The sequence below is a fragment of the Pyrus communis genome, chromosome 3 (assembly GCF_963583255.1).
Source record: "Pyrus communis chromosome 3, drPyrComm1.1, whole genome shotgun sequence".
Lineage (NCBI taxonomy): Eukaryota > Viridiplantae > Streptophyta > Magnoliopsida > Rosales > Rosaceae > Pyrus > Pyrus communis.
Genome location: NC_084805.1, coordinates 2,472,682 through 2,495,591, shown reverse-complemented (window position 1 = coordinate 2,495,591; position 22,910 = coordinate 2,472,682). Strand labels below are relative to the sequence as shown.

The following is a 22,910-nucleotide window of genomic DNA, read 5'->3' as shown; positions in this document are numbered from 1 at the left end:
TACAAATATGTGTAAAAAAATAGGTATTTTGTAATCCTGAATCATTTTTTGACACACAATTTTACGCTTATGTGTTATATATCACATTAGTGCATCAACAATCATATAATTTGAATATTTTATTCTATTCACATTGTCAGTGGGATACTTTCAATTTTTTTTTAATAAACGATATTATCTACACTAAAGAAGTGAAGAAGTAAGCTAAACGTGTACTAACAATAATGTGATTTAAATTTACTTTTAACGAGAATTAAATTTAAAACTTGTTATTTATAGATAAAAATAAACATGATTAAACTATAGTAGTAACTGACGTATACTTTCAAATTTTGGGAGCATCATGCTAATGGATCATAATTCATATATTTTACCAAAGGACAGAAGTCGGTGAAGCAAAAGTAGAAGGAAAATAAATAAATAAATAAAAGGAAAAAAGAGAAACAAATTAATGAGGGCCCGTCGCTATCATTCTTCCTGGGAGTCACCATCCTATCCACCTTTAAATAATACCAACCATAATAAGTAAACCCACTCCTTTTCCTTTTTTTCCCTTTTTTTTTTTTTTTTTTACTTTTCTTTTTTATTCCTCTCTCTCTCTCTCTCTCTCTCTCTCTCTCTCTCTCCGATTCATCACCGGTTTTTTAGTATTTGCAGCGATCGAAGAAGTCATAGCCGCCGATTCGACGGCCGCCAAACGTCTGGAGATCCCTCTACTTCTTGGATATTCAACTTCTTCAGGTATTTCTGCTGACTGTCCTCCCCTTCTCTTTGATCTGGTTTTCTGTTTGTTTCCCGAGAAAATGATGGGACTGAAAAGAATAAAGCTTTACTCCCTTTGGGATTCTCGAAAGAAAAAGTGGAATTTCAGTTCAAATTAAGAGGTCTATTAATCTTTTGATTTCTTTTGAAAATTCAAAAATAGAAAATGTAAAATTGTGTGACTGTTCATAAATATATGATACTGTTTAAGATTAGAGTAATTAGTTACTGTTGGTTTAATTTAATGGGTGACTGTTGGAATGCTGTGATGGGTAATGTATAACTGTTTCTTGCAGAACTCACTAATTTGACTAGTTTAGTTTACTATAAATGGTTGGGTAATTCTCTGCCTTCCGATAAATTGAACATCTCACGGAAACCTTGTTGACCTTACATGTTGTGAATTTGGTTTATATTAACTTTCTATTGATGTTGTGAATTTGAACAAGAGGAAAAGCTTTGACCTTACATGATCACGAGCCATTGTGTGTTTCTTGGTAGTTGGTACTTAATCATACCAATTTACATCTTTCTGAAATTTTCGAATGTCTTACAAGACTACGGTTTTAATGAGTTTTGTGCTCACGAATATGCATATTTGCATATATAGTTATGATCTCCTTTGAGATGTTGGTATCTTATATTTTCAAATTGTTAATCAGGACCATGAATTCAAGCACGATTCTACTCGATCAACAGTTCTAACTGACAATCTGTGTGTATGTGTGTGTGTGTCTGCATTTTGTTGAATCATGCTAATCCGATTGTCAATTAGACTGACACATGCAGACATGAGTGTATTTGATCAATGGTCCTGATCTGCAATATGGCAAGAAAACAAGTCAGTTGTCTTACATGACAACAATACCGCGCACATGGTCTTTCTTTAATAAGGATGTCCTCATTTTGAGAAAAGTAAGGACTGTCTATAGCAATCTGCTCTATTGATTCAAAATTTTGAACCATGTAATCATTTAGCCATTTGATTACCATCATGATTATTTCAGTATTTACCTAGAACATAGTGTTTGTCTATTTGTCTGGTCATAGTTACATAACTCAACGGTTTCTGAAGTAACTTGAAATACGAGTAATATAGATCATTGGACCAGATTGCATGTCAGGCTCACATGACATCCCCATAAACAGGAATCCCTTCTTTGGAAAGGTGTAATACAACAGACCTTTGAAAAGGCACGTGCATGTGTGGAACATGATTAAGTGCGGAATTCCACTCCTGCTTTGGCCCGATATTACAATATATGCACACTTCATTTAAAAATTGGGGAACTGGATTAGTTTCTGTTGGTAACTTGGTAGATTTATGATGCAAATGCTGATTATATTTCACTATTCTTACAGTGAGTTATTGGTGGATGAAAGTCAGGTGGATTTGGTTCATCTGAGTAGAGGCCAACTGTATAGAAAACACATGTTGGTGATCAAATGAGTAGAACTGATGTTATTTGCAGTAGAAGGAGGAGGGTTCTTCTCATCTTCAGCTGCTGGGTATAGCAAGGGCCTGGCCCTTCTTCTCTTGGGTCAGAAGAACGAAGATAAACCCATGAGAGTTTCGCCGTGGAATCAGTACCGGTTGGTGGATCAAGAATCTGACACTGACCTCCAGCTGGCTTCCACAAAGAACCTACTTTCCCGCGGCTGCGCCTCCTTTGTCTGCTTTGGTCGCGCTTCCGCCGGGCTCGACACTCCATCTCCTCTTAAAGTGGGCCCTGCCCAACAGCAGGATATTTTGCCTGGGTCTCTTGTTTCTGACAAAGGCAAGGATCATACTGCTGGTGCTGATGATGACCATATTGCTAGAAAGGTTGTCCTTAAAAGTAGCCTGAAGAAACCTTCCAAAAGAACTCCACTTTCTGTGGAGAGTGCTAATGAATGTGAAGCATTGAGTGAACCAGGTAGTGATATTCCTGGTCATGTGGAAAGGAGGAAAGTGCAGTGGACAGATGTTTGTGGGAGTGAGCTTGTTGAAATCAGGGAGTTTGAACCCAGGTATATTAAAGTTTATATCACAATATTATTAAACGCGTCTCTAATTCTTTATTTAGGCCATTAGTTGAACTTAGAGTAAACTAATGCCTGGTTTGGTACTGAGGTGATTCTGAAAAAAGCTGGGAGCTGTTTTTGTGTTTGGTAAACATTCAGCTTCAGTTTTTTTTCATAGTTTTGGGTGAAAAAAAGCCAAAAACAAGCCGCTGCAAAACCCAGCTTTGAAAAACCGGCTTTTTTTCACATCTGTTTTACATAAAAGTTTACCAAACACTATAATACTGTTTTTTTTTTCTTTTTTTCAAAAGCACTTTTACAAAAAAGTTTACCAAACACTCTGCTGCTTTATTTCACAGCTGCTTATTCTCACAGCACAGCAGAAGCAGCTTTTTTTCAAAGCACAGTAATACCAAACCAGCCCTAACTGTAGGCTCCCAGAAACTAAGCCTCATTTCTAGGGTTTTAATTGGGTGTTTTCTCTCAAGTACTGGAATATAAGAGCAGAATCACTCGTAATGGACTTCTACGAGTCATTGACCTTTCACATGCATTAAAATAAGGACACATATATCTGAGATGGTGAAATTTAAGGTAGGTGTCCAATTAGTGAGGAGAAATATAGACGGTTAGATTTTCAGAAGGATGGACGAGATGTGTTTGATTATGGTAGGAATATATCTCTAAGGTATGTTTGGGTGAGGGACTTCCAAATTCCAAGGCATTTTGGCAAAATGAAGAAATGGATCACAAAAATTTAGATAAGAGGAATTAGAAAATGCACTTCATGAGCATTACAACAAAGGTATGTGATAGAGAATTTAAATGACCCTTCCGAGTAGTAATTTTCAAATCCCTCGATCATGCCTTTTATAATGCTCATGTGGTGCATTTCCAATCCCTCATTTCAAACTTTTTGTGATCCATTTCTTCATCACTATGCCTAAATCCCTTGTAATTTGGAAGTTTCTCGTCCAAACACACCCCTAGTGTCATATGGGTTTTCAATGATAGTTTTGTTGTATAATTGGGAAATCTAGGTCGATTTATGACTAGGAGCTATCTACTTGTTGGGTTGTTAATGCTTGAACTAAGGCTATTTGTTTAATCACCACGAACCTCCAACTTGGCAAGTTAGAGCTTACCAACCCATAAGTTGGTTACAAACCTGTATAGGAATTCAGCAAAGGTGTTTAAATTGAGATTTTGTTCAGCTCTTTCCTCATTTACTTTTTATGGTAGGTTGAAGGGTAAACTTAGAGCTTCTAGGTAGGTAGAGTGGCCTGTTTCCCTCATTTCCTTATAATGGGATTGAGGGACTTTTTTTATCGGAAGGGGTCTACGCAAATATCTTGTTACAGTTTGTGGATGTATTATCTCATGTACTTTGGGGGAGGACAATTGGTTTTCTTAATTTGGTTAAGATTGTTGAATCATAATGCTCCTTTTTGTTGGTAGGTGTTAAATTTGGTTTTGGGAAGAGAGTTAGCACCGTGAATCATTTTTCCACTTTCTTCATATGTACAATAATGTGCTAATGTCTTCTGTTGCTTCCTTTTCACCTTCTCATATGTTTCTTGGAATCTAGTTGATTCATTTTGTTAGAGACTTTTATGACCCATTTTTAGCTTTAATTTGGAACCTTAGTGCACCTATTCAAGTGAAGATTTTTGCATGGTTGGTGGCCCATAGGAAACTTAGTGCATGTGATTTTCTCCAAAGGAAAAAGTTGTATGGTTGTTATATCCCCGGTTGTGCATTATGCTCAAAGGCGAGGTTGAGAGTATTCATCATATCCTTTTGGCATTGTCTTTTTACTTTGCAAGTTTGCCAAGAGATTTCAGTTCCTTGATGTTAGTGGTTTAGGTTTATGAGAAGGCAGTTACCCTTAGAAGATTTGTGGCTTTAATCTATTTTTAGATTATTTGGGTAAAAATGGTTGGCTTGCTAAGGTCCGTTCTTTAACAACTTAACCTTTTGAGTTGTAGTGGTTGCCTAATATGGTATCAGAGCTCTTGTTGTAAGAGCTTCTGTGATCAGAGCCCATAATCCTTCATCCCTTTTATTTGTCAATTTGTAAGGTACATGGTGGTGGTCTTTACCTGTATGTTGTGCTTGAGATATGAGAGCGATGAAGGGTGGTGGGATAGAGGGATGAAAGTAAAGATGAATGAATGAAAATAAAATCCTTCTATTCTCGAGCTGATTTTTAACATCTCTGTTTTTTAGGGCTGTTCAGTTCTGTTAATTCATTCTATTCTCGAGCTACAAGCTGATTCGCCTGTTGTTTTTTCTGGTTTTTAGCTGAGCTTGATGGACATCTTCTTTTATCCATTACAAGTTCAGGTTTCCCATTTGAAAAAGTTATTATTTCCCACGATCTAAAAAACAAAAGCATCATATTTATACATTTTTATGTCATATATTCTTCTGCAAGGTGCTTTTCTCGCTTTCTATGCAATTTAGGAAGTATATATTTTTCTTGCATTCGCGTTCTTTCATTGTCTCTATTTAGTACTACATATAATTTTTGCTGAGATGGAAACATGTTTGTATTGGCAGTGAAACGGACGGATCAGATGATGGATTCGACGATGGGAATGAAAAAAGTTGCTCGTGTGTGGTTATGTAGTTTGGCATTTACCTGATGATGATTTGGGCATTTCTGCTCTTTGGATGCAAATACTGCATCAGGTAACTTACTGCTAACATAGCTTGTTTGGTTGATTTACTTATTTCTGAGTAGCACCGTGCAGAATACCACCGTAGCAAGGACCAAGGAGTATTATTTCTCTCTATGCCCGTCGGAATGAACTTTCATGTGTATATCGGGTTGCTGTGGGTTTTGTTTGTTCTTCTCCTTCTGTGTGACTGCATTGTTCATTATTTTGTCATAATTAATGTATTATTTTTTTGTCCTTATGGTTTGAGTGCAATACAAATTTTAGTCCTAAAACCTTTGAAGAATGATTGATGTCGCCTCAAGATAAGGTGATCCGAATGCCACCACGATCCCTTTTTGTGTCGGATTCTAACCTAGCATTCGTCCCCGTCGCGTATGTTGAGCTAGGAGCGTAATTGGAAGAGATTTATTGGTACTACGGGTGTCGGATGCATCTGATTAGAAAGATGTTGGGTGACAAACGTCTATGCGCTCTGGTTACTGAATTCTTATAGCATTGTCGGCTCTCTCTCTGCAGTGCGACTCCAAAACCAAAATAGAATCACTCACCATTTTCCTCTCTCTGCAACTCTTGTTTAATGCTCTCTTGTTTTCGCTTGGTTTATTGACTCTGATAAGCATAAATAAAGAGAAGTGTGTAACAGTGTTTAAAATATTAAAAAACTGTAGATATTTATGTTAAAATATTCGAAAAATTAAGGATTGATATAACAAGAAGGGGATGAAGTGCAAACTTCAGCCTCTATCGGCGAGATATAAAAAAAATCAATAAATATCGATAATATTTACTTATTCACTATAAAAAATTTGGCAGAACCCATTGAAGATTTCAAATTTTGGAATTTTTTTTTTTTTTTGGGTAAATTTTTCTCTAATTTCGATTAAATTTAAATGAGTTGATACATCCGTCATGTTACAAATTTTCACAATTTCGTCAAATACAACTGATATCTATATCGATAGATCAATCGATTTTTCTATAAATTCTCATATCGATTTTCATCGTATGTCAATATTTTAAACATCGGTGTAGTAAGCGAAAAATGATATATGATTACCATTTTCTCCAAAAATAACATGACGGATAACTGGCACGTGTCCCTCGCGATTAGAAAAGGCGTAAGGCGCCAAACTCAAGCCAGCCAACAAACCTGACTTCTCTTGCATGCACAAGACCAACTGACTTTAGAATTAGAATTCGAAGGAAGCCAGCCATCTCCTTTTACACAGAAACTTGGCCACACCTTGTCCACAAAAAGCACTTCCCAACTCCAACTGCTTCAATGGATAACACAAACAAATCACGCACCCCAAATTAACTCAGAAAGAAAAAGAACACAAAAATGTCAGTGGCATCTTCCTTCCCCTCCATCAAAATCCCACCTGCATCATCATCTTCCTCTTCACATTCTTCTTCTTGTTCTTCAAATCATTCTTTTATGCTGTCTTCTTCCTCTTCAACAAAGCCTTACCATGTAAAAATTAGCATAAGGAGCTCCCAGACTGAAGGGCCTATCAGAAGACCTGCTGCTCCTTCTCTCCGAGAACCCTCCCAGCCGTCTTCCCCTCTCAAACCAACCCCTCCTTCTCCTCCGTCTCCTTCTCCGCCGCCTCAGCAGCCCTCGAATCCGGCCCAGGTTTCCGGGCTGACGATGTTGGAGGACAAGAATGTGGTGACCTTGGAGTTTCAGAGGCAGAAGGCTAAGGAGATTCAGGAGTACTTCAAGCAGAAGAAGCTTGAGGCAGCTAACCAGGGTCCTTTCTTTGGCTTTGTTGGCAAGAACGAGATTAGCAATGGCAGGTAAAAGCTTTTAAATTTGTTTATCTGGGTGTATGCAGTTTTGTTTGTCTTGATTAGGGTTTGGATTAGGTGAAGATTATATCAAAATTGAAATGAATCTAAAATCTTACTGGAAAAATGGCTGATCAAATCAATAATTTTTTTTTTTTATATAGCAAACCCTAAGAATTGCATCCACATGTATCTATCAGACCTAAAGAAGAGCAGCTCCACTTGTGTGAGACCAACGAAATGATAAATTCACCGGGCTTTCGATGATATCTTTGGATTTTGCTCCTTCAAGGAGTATGTCAGATGCATTTAGTTCGAGTTGCATCCTATTTCTTTTAGCTTTGGCTACCCTCCTTCAATTGAACCTGTTGACATTAAATCACCGGTTTTCGATTAAATATTAGCAAGTCTACTTGTGGTACTGATGTTGTAGTCAGCTTGTTCTTCACAAATGAGATAGAGAGGCTTCGTCTCAAAGCACCCAACTTCTATAGTTTTACTTATTTGTTGTGACATCAAAAGTTTTAATATCAGAGGGGTTTTTGCCTTCTTGCCTTCTCTTTCGGGGATAGTAGGAAGGTTTGCGTTTACCTAGATAATATTGTTTGGGAAGCGTATTTGATTTATCAGTTTTCGGTCATTTGGTTTTTAACAAGTTAAGCCAAAGAATTGAAAATTTGGTTTTGAAGATTTGCTTAATCATTGCTGAGGAACCTCTGCCTAAACTCCGAATGTTAATAACACACCAACACCCCTACTTAGAAATTAGAAAATAGAATCTAAAATTAGAATCAAGTTCCATTCTGTGGCCAATTTTGTCAGTTCTGTTGGATCCCTCAACCAAACGACTTGCATTTCCGGCAAGAAGGAAAGGAATTCTGCTTCCTATTTGGGTCTGTATGCTTGTGGCATAGTTTAGTTTGTTGATCTGTAATCTTCTTTCTCTTGTACTTGTGATTTTGGCTTTACAGATGGGCAATGTTCGGTTTTGCTGTTGGAATGCTAACGGAGTATGCAACTGGCTCGGACTTTGTTGATCAAGTAAAGATACTTCTTTCGAATTTCGGAATACTAGATCTGGAATGATATACACCGGCCCGGTGGGATGTTGAAAACCTCAATACCTTCTTGTCTCTGGAGCTACTGCAGATACATTCACTGTTTCACTTGTAACTTTGTTGAGTAATTTGTTTAAATTTCATTTGCGAGAAATACTCGGCTATCATACGCTGCTGTATTTTACTTACGATGTTTACCAGGATTTCAACAATAGAAGAAGTTCCTCAGAGCTCGTTTGATAACATTTTTGTATTCGGTTTGTTTCCTTTTGAAGTAAACTGAAAGAAAGGCAAAATAAAATGGGTGAAAGGTTGAGAGGCAGGTCAGAGGTGAAACCGAAACCACAAACTATCTATAACTGTTTTTCTAGCATTGGTGAGCGAGAGTCCGCGGCAGTGATTTGTGATGTTTGGAGCACGCAAGATGAATGCAGCTCGAAAAGCAGGTTGATTATGCAGATCATGGCAGGATGATTTGAGTTGAACTCGTTAACGCCTATTTGTTTTTGCGTATTTCAAACTAAAAAGTACTTCTAAAGCATCATAAGAACAAAGATACCACTTTCCTAAACCTGCGATTCGATGCAAGAAAATTTTGCAGTTGAGAGAATCATCAGTTCAGATGCCGAACTACATATTTTACAGACAAAGAAGAGCAATACACAGCTGAAACTAACCAGCCAATCACCCCTAACATTTACTTGACAACTGCATAGATAAGAGTAACCAGAAACAGCGCGCAAACAACACGCATTCCCTTTTGCAGATACAGCATCTTTGCCTCCAGTTTTTCCACCCTAGCCTCCACTCGAGCTATCCGCGCTTCCAACATTGCCAGCCGCGCTCCCCACCTTGTCTCCCCAACATCTACGCCATCTGCCGTGCTCTGTGCATAATCTTCACCCTGCAGAGAATCGTCTTCCCAAGCTTGATAGTTACACATCTCAGCAGACTAAAATTCCTGAATCACAGCATAACATTTTCCAATTTACATACTTTCAAAGCTGTCTCTGGCCATCAAGGTAGCTATTGATGGATTGAATTTGCATTTTGATTTCAATAAATAATGGACATAAAACTTAAACACGACAAGACTTTCTCTTACTCATCGATATTCTAAACTACTTTAATATGCCAACGAGTGAACAACCTGGGTGAGAGGAGGTTGACACTACCCTAGCCAACTAGCCTAACTCACGTCTACAAGACAACGTTTCGGTAGTGGTATGATTGGTAAATTCCACAATATCCATAGAGCATCATAGAAATGATCTACAACTCCAATTAGACAACACCACAAAGTGCAGGGCAGATAAACCACCATTAAAATCTGAATGTTTTTAATTTTACATGTAAATTAGAAAACACAATTGAAACTACAAATCAACTTTAGTTTGCATTTTCTATCTTTTTTCTTATATCTCCGTTCCTGGTTTCATATATTTTCACCGCTGCGATTCGATTTTTTGTCTAATTTCACCATTATTTGCGAAAGACCCACATTTTATACAAGTAAAACAAAATTAAAAATGGATTAAAGCAAATACCTTTTAAGAGAAACTTGAATTTTCCTGTTTGAGGCTGAGCCGAGGGCTTTGAGGGTTTCTTACCAATCAAGATTCAAGTCTGGCCGTGGGAGAAACTGGCGAACCCAAGACACAGAGCAAAGATGAAAGGTTATTACTTTTTCGGGTGGGGAGGGAGACTTGTGAGATCGCCCGTCAGTCGGGCAGCCAAACCAAATAGGCCAACCAAATAGGTTTATTGCTATTGGTTGAGGCCATGGGGCCTGGCCCCTCCCTTGGCCACTCGCATCTCATCTCAGCTCATCTCATCAGAATGGACTCATCAGGACAAGGAGAGATTTTTTAATTTCTTAGGAACACGGGCACATATGTTATATATTATTATGTAAGTAAAAATTTTTTTTATGCTTGTATGATAACATATGACATACCGTTCTGTGTTCTAAACATATTGAAAAATCTCTCCATCCAGGCTTAGATGTTGATGTGTCAACATCAGGCCAAAATAACACTTCACTCCTTCCAAATAAGAAGAAAGCCCTCATTCCCCATTAACGTGATATCATTATTTTACCATACAAATGCCATAATCAGAATTGTTCATTATCTTCATCATGATTTAAAGACCGTTCTAGAAAAAGTCATTCAATTCGATTGTCGTATAGTAACTGTACGATTCAAAGTTTTTGACTCCATAAACTAGAACATAGTATTTTTCACATTAGCATTATACAAGACTCACTTTGGATGATTACATACATACATACATACATACATATATATATATATATATATATATATATATGAATGATTGACTACTTCCTTCGTGTCAAGTATCAATTTTTTGTTTTAATTACATGGTTGTTTGGTGTTTTATTTTCTTGTTAAATCTTGAGTTTTTTAAGCCATAATTATATTCATTATTGTGACTAATTATTGAAGAAGACGAACTAAATAAATGTCTACTGCATTGGAAGACTCGAGTCCTCAAGGGCTCCTCCTTGAACCATTTTAAGGCATTGCTGATGTATTTAATGGCTTAGCTAAACTGGTCTCTCCTTAAATTGGTATAAAACGGTTTATTTTCAGTTATATTTTTTGGAATTCGATTTTGATCTCACTTTATTTTTTAAAATTTAAAAGTCGTTACTTTACTCTTTGAAACTCAATTTTGATTCCACTTAGTTTCCTCAAACTCAAAAACCGTCACTTTGCTCTCTGAAATTCGATTTCAATCTCACTTTGCCATCTGAAACTTAAAAGTCGGTACTTTAGGATTAATTATTGTATGCTTATATAATTGAATTGCTTGAATTAAAATCTGATATGAATTTTCTTTTCCTTTGACTCAGTCACTTACACACACAATTAAGGTTGATTACTCTCTCTCTCTCTCTCTCTCTCTCTCTCTCTCTCTCTCTCTCTCTCTCTCGCTGGTGCTTGTTATATCATGAAAAGCATCCACCCTCTAGAATTCCTTAGGAAAACTCATATGAATCCAATAATTTAACTTTCATACAAAAGATTGGTATTTACTATTTAGGCTACTATCCATCTCTATATCGATTCAAACAAGACTCGGACTTATTGTCTTGTTTGGATTGATTTTGATTTCAGATTATATTTGTTGCTGAATCCTCAACTTTGTCAAGAGTTGATGGACATCTTTGTTTTTGTAAGCATATCAGTATAACATGTAATTATATGTTTAACAGTGGAGATGATAGAAGTCAAACGACATCAACTATTTTTTTTTATTTTTTTTATTTTAAAGATTAATGGATAGAAGCATTGGCGGATTTAGAATTTGAATCATGCAGGGTCTCAATGTTAAATAGGAACATAGCGCAAACTCGTAAAGCTCTAAAAAGCTGGTTTATTCACTTGGTGGGTTTGTTATGCACATGTCAATAGATATAGGCATATGCCGAATCAATCTGATGAGTGATATGGAGAGAACTTGTCGAGTGTTGTCAACGCAACATGTTGAGATATGTATAACATACATTACATAAACATCTAGTATGCACAAAAGAGATTCGTACCAAATCATCGAAGGATCCTAAAAAAACATTTACATGTATATTTTTTGAATTCAAAGGATCCTAAAACCACCTGGTCCCTAGTTCCATCCGTGCCTGCATAGAAGAATCTTAGTCCGCAAACAAATGTCAAGAAGAAGGAAGGTAAAATAATACATAGAAAAGGACGAAATATTGTCTTTGACCAAAATAAGAAAAATTAAATAGAAAGGATGTAATTGTCACATGGTTGACACATGTCGATTAAATCCTTCCCTCCTCTTTTACTCCGGATTTTCAATTGAGCGAGAAAGGCAAGACTGGAACCAAGGACAAAACACCCCTATTTTCTCCCGCACAGTATGCCTCCAATTGGCCGCCCATGGACGGCCAAGATTCCCGCATATTCGCCTAATACCCCTCCTCATCTCTCTCGTTCCTCCTCCTCCCTCCTCATCTCTCTCGTTCCTCCTCCTCCCTCCTCTTACTCAAAGAAACCCCGGACCGGTCTCGACCCACAAGCCAATGGGAATAGTTCAGGCCAAGCCTCTCACGAACTCCGCACCTGGTGGGCTAGAGAAGCTCAAACTGGATAATGGGCACGTCGCAAAAGGGCCGCTTAATGGTCACAGACGATCAACTGGACAGTTCCATAGGGATCCTTTTAAGCCGCAGCAGCAGAGGGGTGAGTCCAGACTTTCAAATATCGAGCATGGCAGTGGCGGCAGCAGCAGCAATGAAAGGGCGACGGCGGCGGCGTTAACTGGTGGTAGTGAGGGAGAGAAAGATGATGGGAGTCAGAGAGTTTCTTATAAAGTTTCTGTGGATGAGGAGTTAGTGGATGGATGGCCCAAGTGGCTCACTGATAATATTTCGAGAGAGATTTTGGCTGGCTTGGTTCCCAAGAGTGCCGACTCTTACGACAAGCTCGATAAGGTTTGATTCCGTTATGTTACTGTCACTCAACTTGAATTCATTAGAACAGTGATATGAATGTTTTTCTGTTCCTTTGTTAGTGTTTGGAACTTGTATTGTTATGATCGTTCTGTAGATTCTAGAGTGCTTTTGTGGATGCAATCGGAAAGCTAAGGGACCATTTGATAATTGTTTCATTTTTGGTTTTCACTTTTTGTGCTTGGCATATGAGAAAAGTATATACTTGTAAATTTATGGCAATGTTTTGCTGTTGTAGGTGGGTGAAGGAACCTACAGCAATGTGTACAAGGCTCGAGACAGGGACACTGGAAAAATCGTTGCCTTGAAGAAGGTCCGGTTTGATACATCGGAACCTGAGAGTGTTAAATTTATGGCACGAGAGATTATGTTTTTACGGAAACTGGATCATCCCAATGTAGTCAAGCTTGAAGGATTGGCTACCTCGAGAATGCAGTACAGCATTTATCTTGTTTTTGATTTCATGGTGTCAGATTTGACAAGAATTATTTCCAGCCCTGAAGGGCTTACTGAACCACAGGTTTAAGTTTTTTCCTAACTCGTGGATTCTGAATTTGGATTCTTTGATTCATTGGACTCTCAGTTTCTAACATGAATTATTGACACAGGTCAAGTGCTATATGCATCAATTGCTTTCAGGTCTGCAGCACTGTCACGAGAGGGGAATTATCCATCGAGACATCAAGGGATCAAACCTATTGTTAGATAAAAGTGGAATGCTAAAAATTGCAGATTTTGGGCTTGCAAACTATTATGTGCAAAACCCTAAGCGCTCTCTCACAAACCGAGTTGTGACACTTTGGTACAGAGCACCTGAGCTACTGTTAGGTTCTACAGATTATGGTGTTGGCATTGATCTTTGGAGTGCCGGTTGTGTCTTGGCTGAAATGTTTACAGGGAGACCACTTCTGCCTGGTAGAACAGAGGTAATTCAATGTTGAGCATGTGCGTGTGTGTTTGTCCAGGTGAGAAGAACGAGTTTATGATCTTACTATCGATGGCTAATTTGCTCAAACACATTCTACTTGCTTTCAGGTTGAGCAACTTCATAGGATTTTCAGGCTTTGTGGCACACCATCAGAGGACTACTGGAAAAGACTGAAGCTATCTACAACTTTTAGACCTCCACGTTCGTACAAACCCAATCTCCAAGAAGCTTTCAAGGATTTCCCTATTTCTTCATTGGGTCTGTTGAGCACTCTCCTTGCTTTAGATCCTGCCTACCGTGGCTCTGCATCTTCGGCTCTAAAAAACGAAGTCAGTACAAATTGAAAATTTCACTCTTACAATGAAAAGTTTTTTACCAACTACATGTTTTTCCAGTAGCTTCTGTTCCTTATGATTCTTGTTTTTAGGCATCCATGACATATAGTATGAGTTCTTATTTTGGTGTTGAATTTGTCTTGCAAGTGCATGTATGACTCGTGAGTTAATTTTTGAACATTATATACTAAAAAGGAGTTCTGTTTACAGTTCTTTTTCAGAAGCCCCTTAGCATGCGAACTTTCTGGTCTACCTGTAATCTACAATGCGGATGATGAATTGAAACTAGCCAATGAGCATAAAAAGTAAGTTGACGTTTTCTTTTCTTTAAGATCGATAAGGAAGGTATTTAACAGCATGACATAGTCACCATGTTAATTTGTTCAATGTCATTAACCTTGTCTTTCTAAGTGAATTTGGTTTTCCACCTGTTCCGTCCAATAACGTCTCTGATGGATTCTGCTTGCATTAAATGTGAAGGTGCATGAACGTATTCATGCACAAATCTGTAGAGATTCTAGAGATCACACTGCGTATATCCTTCAATTGTATGGTAGTGTGTGATTTCGGGAGTTACCAGATTAGAGGATGCATGATCCTGTGTCCTAAACCCATGAATGCGCACACATAAGCACACAAGCATGCCATGAAATGTAATTAAGGATTTAAACTATTTGATCCATGGTTAAAACCCCTAACTCCTAAACAACCAACATAAAGTACTCTCATTTAGAGTGCGTTAACCCTGTCAACATGGAGGATGAGGTCACAAAGGAAATAAATGACAAGAAAAAGGGCCTTTGATCTAGTTTGGTAAAGGAATCGTTGCATTCAAAAGGATAGAAAATGGTGGAATTTGAAGGAATGTGAATACAGGATGTACTAACCTATATGGTTGACGGCTGGAGCGAATGGAGGAGGCTATTTGCTAATTAGCACAAATTCAAGTGGTAGTTTTAAAGGAAGAGTATGTATTAACCTGTATGGATCAATGCCTTGAAACCATTTACGCATAGTTTTACCGTCTGGAATCAGGTAGTACCTTGTTTTAGGTGCTACTTATTATTTTCTAAACCATTATTGTTGCTTTAATGTTCTTGGAAAATGATTTCCGAATGCGAGGATTTGATGTCCAGTTCGTTGCTTGAGTAACTGATTATTTTTCTGCTATTTTCAGGTCTAGGAAAGTAAGGCGGTCTCGAACACGTGAGCGCCAGAGACAAGATGTATCTGCTGCGAAAGTAAAAGAAATTTCTGCATCTTCCAACCAGGTAAATATAATTCCTTGCTTTCGGAGTTCAGGGGACCCTCTTGTTGTGTAAGCTTTTTTTTCTTATGGCGCATGAACAATCGCACAATTAACTTAGGCTAGCCAATCTGTCATGCATGTACTGCCCTTATCGACGAGAGGAACCTCGTCTAGCCCTTCTCACCTATACTGCTCGGCACACCTTTCTGATCGTGAAACATTAGAGATATGTTTACAGGGTGATTTCTAAAGATTATGTAATATGCATATAGGGTCTTCAGGAGCAGGAGAAAACCGTTGGTTCAAATTTCGAAGGTGAGCCAGGAAGCACTACTAGTAGCAACTCCTCCAGTGCAAACCAGGAAGGCCGGAAGGAAAGCCCGATCTTCTCCCTCTCCCCAGTTGAAGGTCTTTCAAGTGTTACTAAGAACGTCAAGAACCTACCTCCATTACCCAAGTCTAAAGCGCGTGCCACAAAAGACAATCAGATTAACAGGTCTGCATCCAACAGAGAATTCAGAAGGTTCAATCCAAGGGAGCTAGAACTCTATGCTCTTGATGACTAGGCCCCATTTGATGAGCATATAGAGCTGCACCATATCTTTTTCTTATAGTCATTTCCCCCTCTACTGAATATTTGCCAACATGAATGTCTGGTTTCGTGTATAATGCAATGATTTGTGATTAGGGTTTTGTGTTTAGGGGGCTTGATTTAGCTTTCCGGCCAATATAGCGTATGCTCTGTCCTTTACGGCCAATGACGGCACATTCTCTGTTGAAACCCGAAAGTTCTTACATATGGCCGGAAAAATTCTTAAAAAGAAACTCGACGATATAGGGGTAAAAATGCATTCTCACAACATTGTCAATAAATATTCTACAAATGTGGCTCTTCTATAAGTTTGTTTACCTACGTGACAGCTTAAAGATTAAAATTTGTTTTTTCACAGTTTTGCACGCCAATGAACTCACAAATTTCATACTCTTGATTCATTTATTGTGAAGGCTTTATTTTCTTTTCTACAGCTATTTTGGCATAATTGCATGCATGTATATTTATAAATGGGTGTAATTCGAATCGGATCAGCCTTAATCCATATTTGAATTCAGATATTATTCGGATATTGATTTGACTTGTAGATCCATATTCGATAAGCATCAAGTAGACCTGGCATTCGTGTCGTGTTTCTCGTGTTCGTGTCGTTTTCGTGTCATACCCGATAGCTTAACGGGTCGTGTCGTGTAATACCCGTTAAAGTAAACGGGTAATATGACCCGACCCGAAATCAACCCGTTAACATTTTCAGGTAATATGACCCGACCCGTTACCCGTTAAGAAAAATATATTTTAAATCAATAAAAATGAAAATGAAAAACATAATTTGACCCAAAAAAAATGTAAAACATAATACTAAATCAGTATATGCATACTAAATTTCGGAGTTGACCCCTTAATGAAAGTTGTAAAGTTTTTTATTACGAGTGATTATATTTTTCACACTTCTACAATAATTATTATTAATTTTATTAATTTTTCACTAAAATAAATAACATTGTTCATGAGATTTGGAGGGTTTTAAAAATCTAAACGACCATGTAACCTTGCCAATGGAACTCAAAGCTTACATGTTATTCCTTTTACAAAATCCTCAATTTTCATAGATCATCATGGCATAAGATTTTGTGGTACATATCCACTTTTGTAAATATTTTAAATTGACGATCAAATTAGTTCATTGTATTCATATAGGATCAAGGAGTGTAGCTGTAAAAAATCATCAAAATCAGAGTTAAAATAACCGTTAAATCGTGATTTTTCGTTTATAACCGTCGAAACATTTTGTCTCGTTACTTGATCTCTAAATGTTTGTTTTTTGCAATTTCTGGCGTATGCGATCTCGAAGCATATATAAACACGTTTGATGGTTGAATCATTGAAATTAGTTTCATATGATGCGTATCTCATCCAAACAATACATTAACTAACAATTAGAGTTTATTTATATTTTCATTAAGTATAACATAAGATTTTGTGGTATCCACTAATGTAAATATTTTAAATTGAAGATCGAATTCATTCATTGTATTCATATAGGGTCAAGGAGTGTAGCTATAAAAAATCATCAAAATCGGAGTTAAAATAACCGTTAAATCGTGATTTTTCATTTATAACCGTCAAAAAGTTTTGTCTCATAACTTGATCTCTGAATGTTTGTTTTTTGCAATTTTTGGCGTATGCGATCTCGAAGCATATATAAATAATTTTGACGGTTAGATCGTTGAAATTAGTTTTGTAGGATGCGTATCCCATCAAAACAATAAGTTCACCAACATTTTAGAGTTTATTTATACTTTCAACAAGTATAACATAAGATTTTGTGGTATCCACTAGTGTAAATATTTCAAATTGAAGATCGAATTCATTCATTGTATTCATATAGGGTCAAGAAGTGTAGCTATAAAAAATCATCAAAATCGAAGTTAAAATAACCGTTAAATCGTGATTTTTCGTTTATAACCGTTGAAAAGTTTTGTCTCTTTACTTGATCTCTGAATGTTTGTTTTTTGCAATTTTTGGCGTATGCGATCTCGAAGCATATATAAACAAGTTTGACGGTTGGATCGTTTAAATTAGTTTCGTAGGATGCGTATCCCATCAAAACAATAGATTCACTAACACTTAAGAGTTTATTTATACTTTCATCAAGTATAACATAAGATTTTGTGGTATCCACTAGTGTAAATATTTTAAATTGAAGATCGAATTCATTCATTGTATTCATATAGGGTCAAGGAGTGTAGCTATAAAAAATCATCAAAATTGGAGTTAAAATAACCGTTAAATCGTGATTTTTCATTTATAACCGTCGAAAAGTTTTGTCTCATTACTTGATCTCTGAATGTTTGTTTTTTTCAATTTTTGGTGTATGCGATCTTGAAGCATATATAAACAAGTTTGACGGTTGGATCGTTGACATTAGTTTCGTAGGAAGCGTATCCCATCAAAACGATAGATTCACTAACACTTGAGAGTTTATTTATATTTTCATCAAGTATAACATAAGATTTTGTGGTATCCACTAGTGTAAATATTTTAAATTGAAGATCGAATTCATTCATTGTATTCATATAGAGTCAAGGAGTGTAGCTGTAAAAAATCATCAAAATTAGAGTTAAAATAACCGTTAAATCATGATTTTTCGTTTATAACCGTTGAAAAGTTTTGTCTCGTTACTTGATCTCTAAATGTTTGTTTTTTGTAATTTTTGGCGTATGCGATCTCAAAGCATATATAAACAAGTTTGACGGTTAGATCGTTGAAATTAGTTTCGTAGGATGCGTATCCCATCAAAACGATAGATTCACTAACACTTAAGAGTTTATTTATACTTTCATTAAATATAACATAAGATTTTGTGGTGTCCACTAGTATAAATATTTTAAATTGAAGATCGAATTCATTCATTGTATTCATACATGGTCAAGGAGTGTAGCTGTAAAAAATCATCAAAATCAGAGTTAAAATAACCGTTAAATCGGGATTTTTCGTTTATAACCGTCAAAATTTTTTGTCTCGTTACTTGATCTCTGAATGTTTGTTTTTTGCAATTTTTGGTGTATGCGACATCGAAGCATATATAAACAAGTTTGACGGTTGGATCGTTGAAATTAGTTTTGTAAGATGCGTATCCCATCAAAATGATAAATTCACTAACACTAGAGAGTTTATTTATACTTTTATCAAGTATAACATAAGATTTTGTGGTATCCACCAATGTAAATATTTTAAATTGAAGATCGAATTCATTCATTATATTCATATAGGGTCAAAGAGTATAGCTGTAAAAAATCATCAAAATCAAAGTTAAAACAACCGTTAAATCGTGATTTTTCGTTTATAACCGTTGAAAAGTTTTGTCTCGTTTCTTGATCTCTGAATATTTTTTTTTTGCAAATTTTGGCGTATGCGATATCGAAGCATATATAAACAAGTTTAACGGTTGGATCATTGAAATTTGTTTCATAGGATGCATATCCCATCAAAACGATACATTAACTAACACTTAGAGTTTATTTGGGTTAAATATTAGGCGGGAAATGGATGGATATAGGCTGCAAAATTTCCCAAACATTAAGCGGGAAATGGATGAAACTCTTGAAATATTAGGCGGGAAATTAATTATTATAATTTTTTTATGTGTTTGGTATTTTTATATTACTTGATATTTTTATTTTTAATGTGTTTTATGATTTTTAATCTCAATCTTTGCCTATAATATACTATAAAAATAAATAAATAAATAAAACTTAAAATTTAAAGTTTATATAGAATAATAATTAATAAACAATATATACATATTCATTATATCTATTGCATTTTATAGTAAGTTTTTTTTAGTAGTTTAAAAATTTAAAATCATCAAAATAGCATTTTTCTTATCATGTCGAAACAGGTTACCCGCGTGTCACTCTTGTGTAAACCTGTTAAGGACCTGTTATTAACGGGTTATTATCGTGTGACCCGATAATGACCCGATTAGTTATCGTGTTGACCCGAAACCCGTTATTTTCGTGTCGTTTACGTGTCGTGTTAACGGGTCGTGTAAGAAATTGCCAGGTCTAGGATCAAGTCCGGATTGAAGCGGATCTTCTTTTTTTTTTTTTTTGGGGAATCAAACGGTATTATCTAAACTAAAGGGGAGATGTGAGCTTAGTTTCACAATGGGCTAGCAATAACGTGGTTCAAATTTGCATCTGGCGAGAATCGAACCTAAAACCTCTCACTTACGAGTGAAGAGGAATACCATTAGACAGTAATACTAAGTGACAGACTTATGCGGATCTAACTCAAGAGAAAAAATTAAATTTTTTTCCTTATATTATATAATTCTATTTTTAACCAAAAAGTTTCATGTTGTATAATAATAATAAAAAAAGTATGCGTATTTTGAATGCTTAAAAGATTTAAATTACTCTTACCCACATGTTTAATACATTCAAAATAATATGAAAATAAAATAATGTGTTATATTAAGTTGGATCAGATTAATATCATATCAAACCAGCTTTGATACATATTTGATTTTTTTTTTTTTTTTTTTTTTAGTACAACGATATATTTTACACTAAGGAGAAGGGAGGGAGTTCTACTAAGCTACACAATGAGTAACCTAATTTGGTATTGAATTATCAATCCATGAGATTCAAACATAAGATCTCTCACTCACAAGTGAAGAGGAATACCACTAGACCGTGGTACTGAGTGGCTAATTCATTTTTAATTGTATTGAGGGCTCAAATTTTATTCAAACAATCAAATTGTAATCTTGTTCTGGATCCTATTAACTACATAAGATCCAGATTAAGACCTGATCCATTAACATGTCTAATTGCATGGGTTGTTCAGCTTTTAGGCTTATTAATTGATTTGGCCCCAAAGTCTCATTTTACCCCTTATCGTTTCACTTTGCCCTTTGAAATTACCATTTCGTCTCCTTTAGTTTTTGTTCATCCAATTTTCCTCCATTCCATCGAATAAACATTAAAGTAAGTATGGACATTTCTTTTTTGACACAATTCTTTGCCTCCAGCTTGCCTATTAAAACAATCTCAATTCTATTTTTTATAACTCTAATTCAAACCCCGTCCATCTCTCTTAAGGATTGGTTAGTTTGTGAATTGGTGCGGAGCTACAGAAGAGGGAGAGAGAGAGAGAGAGAGGGGATGCAAGGGTGAGAGACGGTACAACAATAAGATGGTAGGGTTTCAAATGTGATTTTTGATGTGTTTCCCAAGCCAGTAAGAATTCTTTCCTAGTTTGTGTCATCAATTGTTTTGTTTTAATTTATAGTGTACCTCAAATTCTCATTGACCTATTTATAATAAGAATAAATTTGATTGATATATTGTTAATAACGGTCATAAAATTTTGTTGATTTTATAAAAAAAAAATTACCCTTAAATTAATATATTATTTAGGTTAGTTTAAATACACATCAAATTTTTGGAGCCTTTTAGGGTTTAGGTTCCTTAACAAAGTTTAGGCATAATTGACATGAAAATATAGGAAATAATGCACCTAGCAGGAACACCAAAGTTTTCTACAAAACACATAGCCGGATACAACTTGTAACATTCCACATTGCCAAGGGGTGTGGATCCTGTAAGCCTTATATGTATATTCTCATCTCTACCTGGCACGAGGCCTTTTGGAAGCTCAGTGGTTTCGGGTTCCGTAGGAACTCCAAAGTTAAGCGAATTCAGGAGAGAGCATTCCCAGGATGGGTGACCCACTAGGAAGTTCTCGTGTGAGTTCCCAGAAACAAAACCGTGAGGGTGTAGTAGGGGCCCAAAGCGAACAATATCGTGCTACGGTGGAGTCGATCCCGGGATGTGGTGGGGGCCCAGGTCAGGATGTGAAAATTTGGAATAAGACTCAATCCCTGGCTGGAAGTGTGTCAACAAGGACGTCAGGCCCCTAAGGGGGGTGGATTTTAAGATCCCACATCGCCCAGGGGTGTGGATCCTGTAAACTTTATGTGTATATTCTCATCTCTACCTAGCACGAGGCCTTTTGGGAGCTCCCTGGCTTTGGGTTTCGTAGGAACTCCGAAGTTAAGCGAGTTCAGGCGAGAGCATTCCCATGATGAGTGACCCACTGGGAAGTTCTCGTGTGAGTTCCCAAAAATGAAACCGTGAGGGTGTGGTAGAGGTCCAAAGAGGATAATATCGTGCTACAGTGGAGTCGAGCTCGGGATGTGGTAGGGGCCCAGGCCGGCATGTGACACAACTACTCGGTGGGAAGATTTGTGTTGTGGTTTTAGGATTTGCCGGACCTTATTATTTAGGGAAACTTTAGATGCGGTCCCTAGCTATGAATATTCTTTAACTAAAACCTTGTTGGTTTTCAATTTTTTATTGAAGTCCCTAAAACTAATGTGATAATTTATTTATATGTATGTTACTATATTTTTTAAATTAAAAATTAAAATTTATAGTTGTTTATATTAATGAGATTTTAAATAAAAAATCATAATGTGTGGGATTAAAAATATTAAAATATAAATATACTATTGTGTGTGTGTGTGTGTGTGTGTAAACATGGGTACATTCTTCAAAATCACAAAAAAAAAAAAAAAAAAAAAAAGACAAAAAAGAAGAAGAAGAAGATATTAGGCTTAATATACATATAACAATTTGGTATATTTAAGAATAAGTACATTTTAAGATTAAAAATTTGAAAAAAAATTACATGAATGGGTACATATAAGATTGAAAATTTGAAAAATTGAAACATTTTTTTTTAAAAAGGCTAATGGATACAAACTTATTCTAATTTATTTATTTATTTTGGAAATGTTTTGAATTGAAAATTAGTTAGGAGTTTAATAAAGGTGTGAGTATTAAAATTCTAAATCAATTATTAATTTTTATTTAAAAAAAAAAATGTAATTAACATGTAAATTCATTATTACATTAATGTTAGGGACTTTGATCAAAATCTGAAAACTAATAAGGTTTTAGTCAATGAACAAGTAACTAGGACCGGATACTAATTTTTTTCTATTATTTATAATTGGCTAGAGCATTAGAGTTCT

The 22,910-nt window shown here is 36.1% G+C and overlaps 3 protein-coding genes and 1 long non-coding RNA gene across 6 annotated transcripts; 3 read left to right on the top strand and 1 right to left on the bottom strand.

Moving 5' to 3' along the window:
- Window positions 1-583: 583 nt before the first annotated feature.
- Window positions 584-5,688, top strand: LOC137727646 (uncharacterized). 3 transcript variants are annotated; one of them, XM_068466471.1, is made up of 4 exons: window positions 589-741; window positions 1,538-1,677; window positions 2,125-2,772; window positions 5,329-5,688. In XM_068466471.1, exons 3-4 carry the CDS (start codon window positions 2,222-2,224, stop codon window positions 5,396-5,398), a joined length of 621 nt encoding a protein of 206 aa, XP_068322572.1. In that variant the 5' UTR covers window positions 589-741; window positions 1,538-1,677; window positions 2,125-2,221; the 3' UTR covers window positions 5,399-5,688. The 3 variants fall into 3 exon arrangements, with proteins under 3 accessions (XP_068322571.1, XP_068322572.1, XP_068322573.1); XM_068466470.1 differs by lacking the exon at window positions 1,538-1,677 and having other exon boundaries at window positions 584-741; XM_068466472.1 differs by lacking the exon at window positions 1,538-1,677 and having other exon boundaries at window positions 594-741; window positions 2,150-2,772.
- A 950-nt stretch (window positions 5,689-6,638) lies between these two features.
- On the top strand, window positions 6,639-8,542 carry LOC137727647 (light-harvesting complex-like protein OHP2, chloroplastic). Its single transcript, XM_068466473.1, has 2 exons — window positions 6,639-7,250; window positions 8,213-8,542. The coding sequence occupies exons 1-2, from the start codon at window positions 6,793-6,795 to the stop codon at window positions 8,325-8,327; spliced, it is 573 nt and encodes a 190-aa protein (XP_068322574.1). The 5' UTR covers window positions 6,639-6,792; the 3' UTR covers window positions 8,328-8,542.
- Window positions 8,543-8,812: 270 nt separating this feature from the next.
- Window positions 8,813-10,148, bottom strand: LOC137727648 (uncharacterized). Its single transcript, XR_011067832.1, has 2 exons — window positions 9,847-10,148; window positions 8,813-9,260 (listed from the first exon to the last, which is right to left on the bottom strand). It is a non-coding gene; the product is annotated as an uncharacterized lncRNA (long non-coding RNA).
- Window positions 10,149-12,176: 2,028 nt separating this feature from the next.
- Window positions 12,177-16,065, top strand: LOC137730206 (probable serine/threonine-protein kinase At1g54610). The gene is made up of 7 exons (XM_068469277.1): window positions 12,177-12,782; window positions 13,039-13,320; window positions 13,409-13,726; window positions 13,836-14,057; window positions 14,274-14,368; window positions 15,241-15,334; window positions 15,585-16,065. The coding sequence occupies exons 1-7, from the start codon at window positions 12,372-12,374 to the stop codon at window positions 15,876-15,878; spliced, it is 1,716 nt and encodes a 571-aa protein (XP_068325378.1). The 5' UTR covers window positions 12,177-12,371; the 3' UTR covers window positions 15,879-16,065.
- The last annotated feature ends 6,845 nt before the right edge of the window (window positions 16,066-22,910 follow it).

Coding starts and splice junctions, on each gene's coding strand:
- LOC137730206 (XM_068469277.1), top strand. CDS start 12,372: ATGGGAATAGTTCAGGCCAAGCCTCTCACGAACTCCGCACCTGGTGGG. Junction 12,783..13,038: donor CTTACGACAAGCTCGATAAG/GTTTGATTCCGT, acceptor TTGCTGTTGTAG/GTGGGTGAAGGAACCTACAG. Junction 13,727..13,835: donor TTCTGCCTGGTAGAACAGAG/GTAATTCAATGT, acceptor ACTTGCTTTCAG/GTTGAGCAACTTCATAGGAT.
- LOC137727646 (XM_068466470.1), top strand. CDS start 2,222: ATGTTATTTGCAGTAGAAGGAGGAGGGTTCTTCTCATCTTCAGCTGCT. Junction 2,773..5,328: donor ATCAGGGAGTTTGAACCCAG/GTATATTAAAGT, acceptor TTGTATTGGCAG/TGAAACGGACGGATCAGATG.
- LOC137727647 (XM_068466473.1), top strand. CDS start 6,793: ATGTCAGTGGCATCTTCCTTCCCCTCCATCAAAATCCCACCTGCATCA. Junction 7,251..8,212: donor AACGAGATTAGCAATGGCAG/GTAAAAGCTTTT, acceptor TTGGCTTTACAG/ATGGGCAATGTTCGGTTTTG.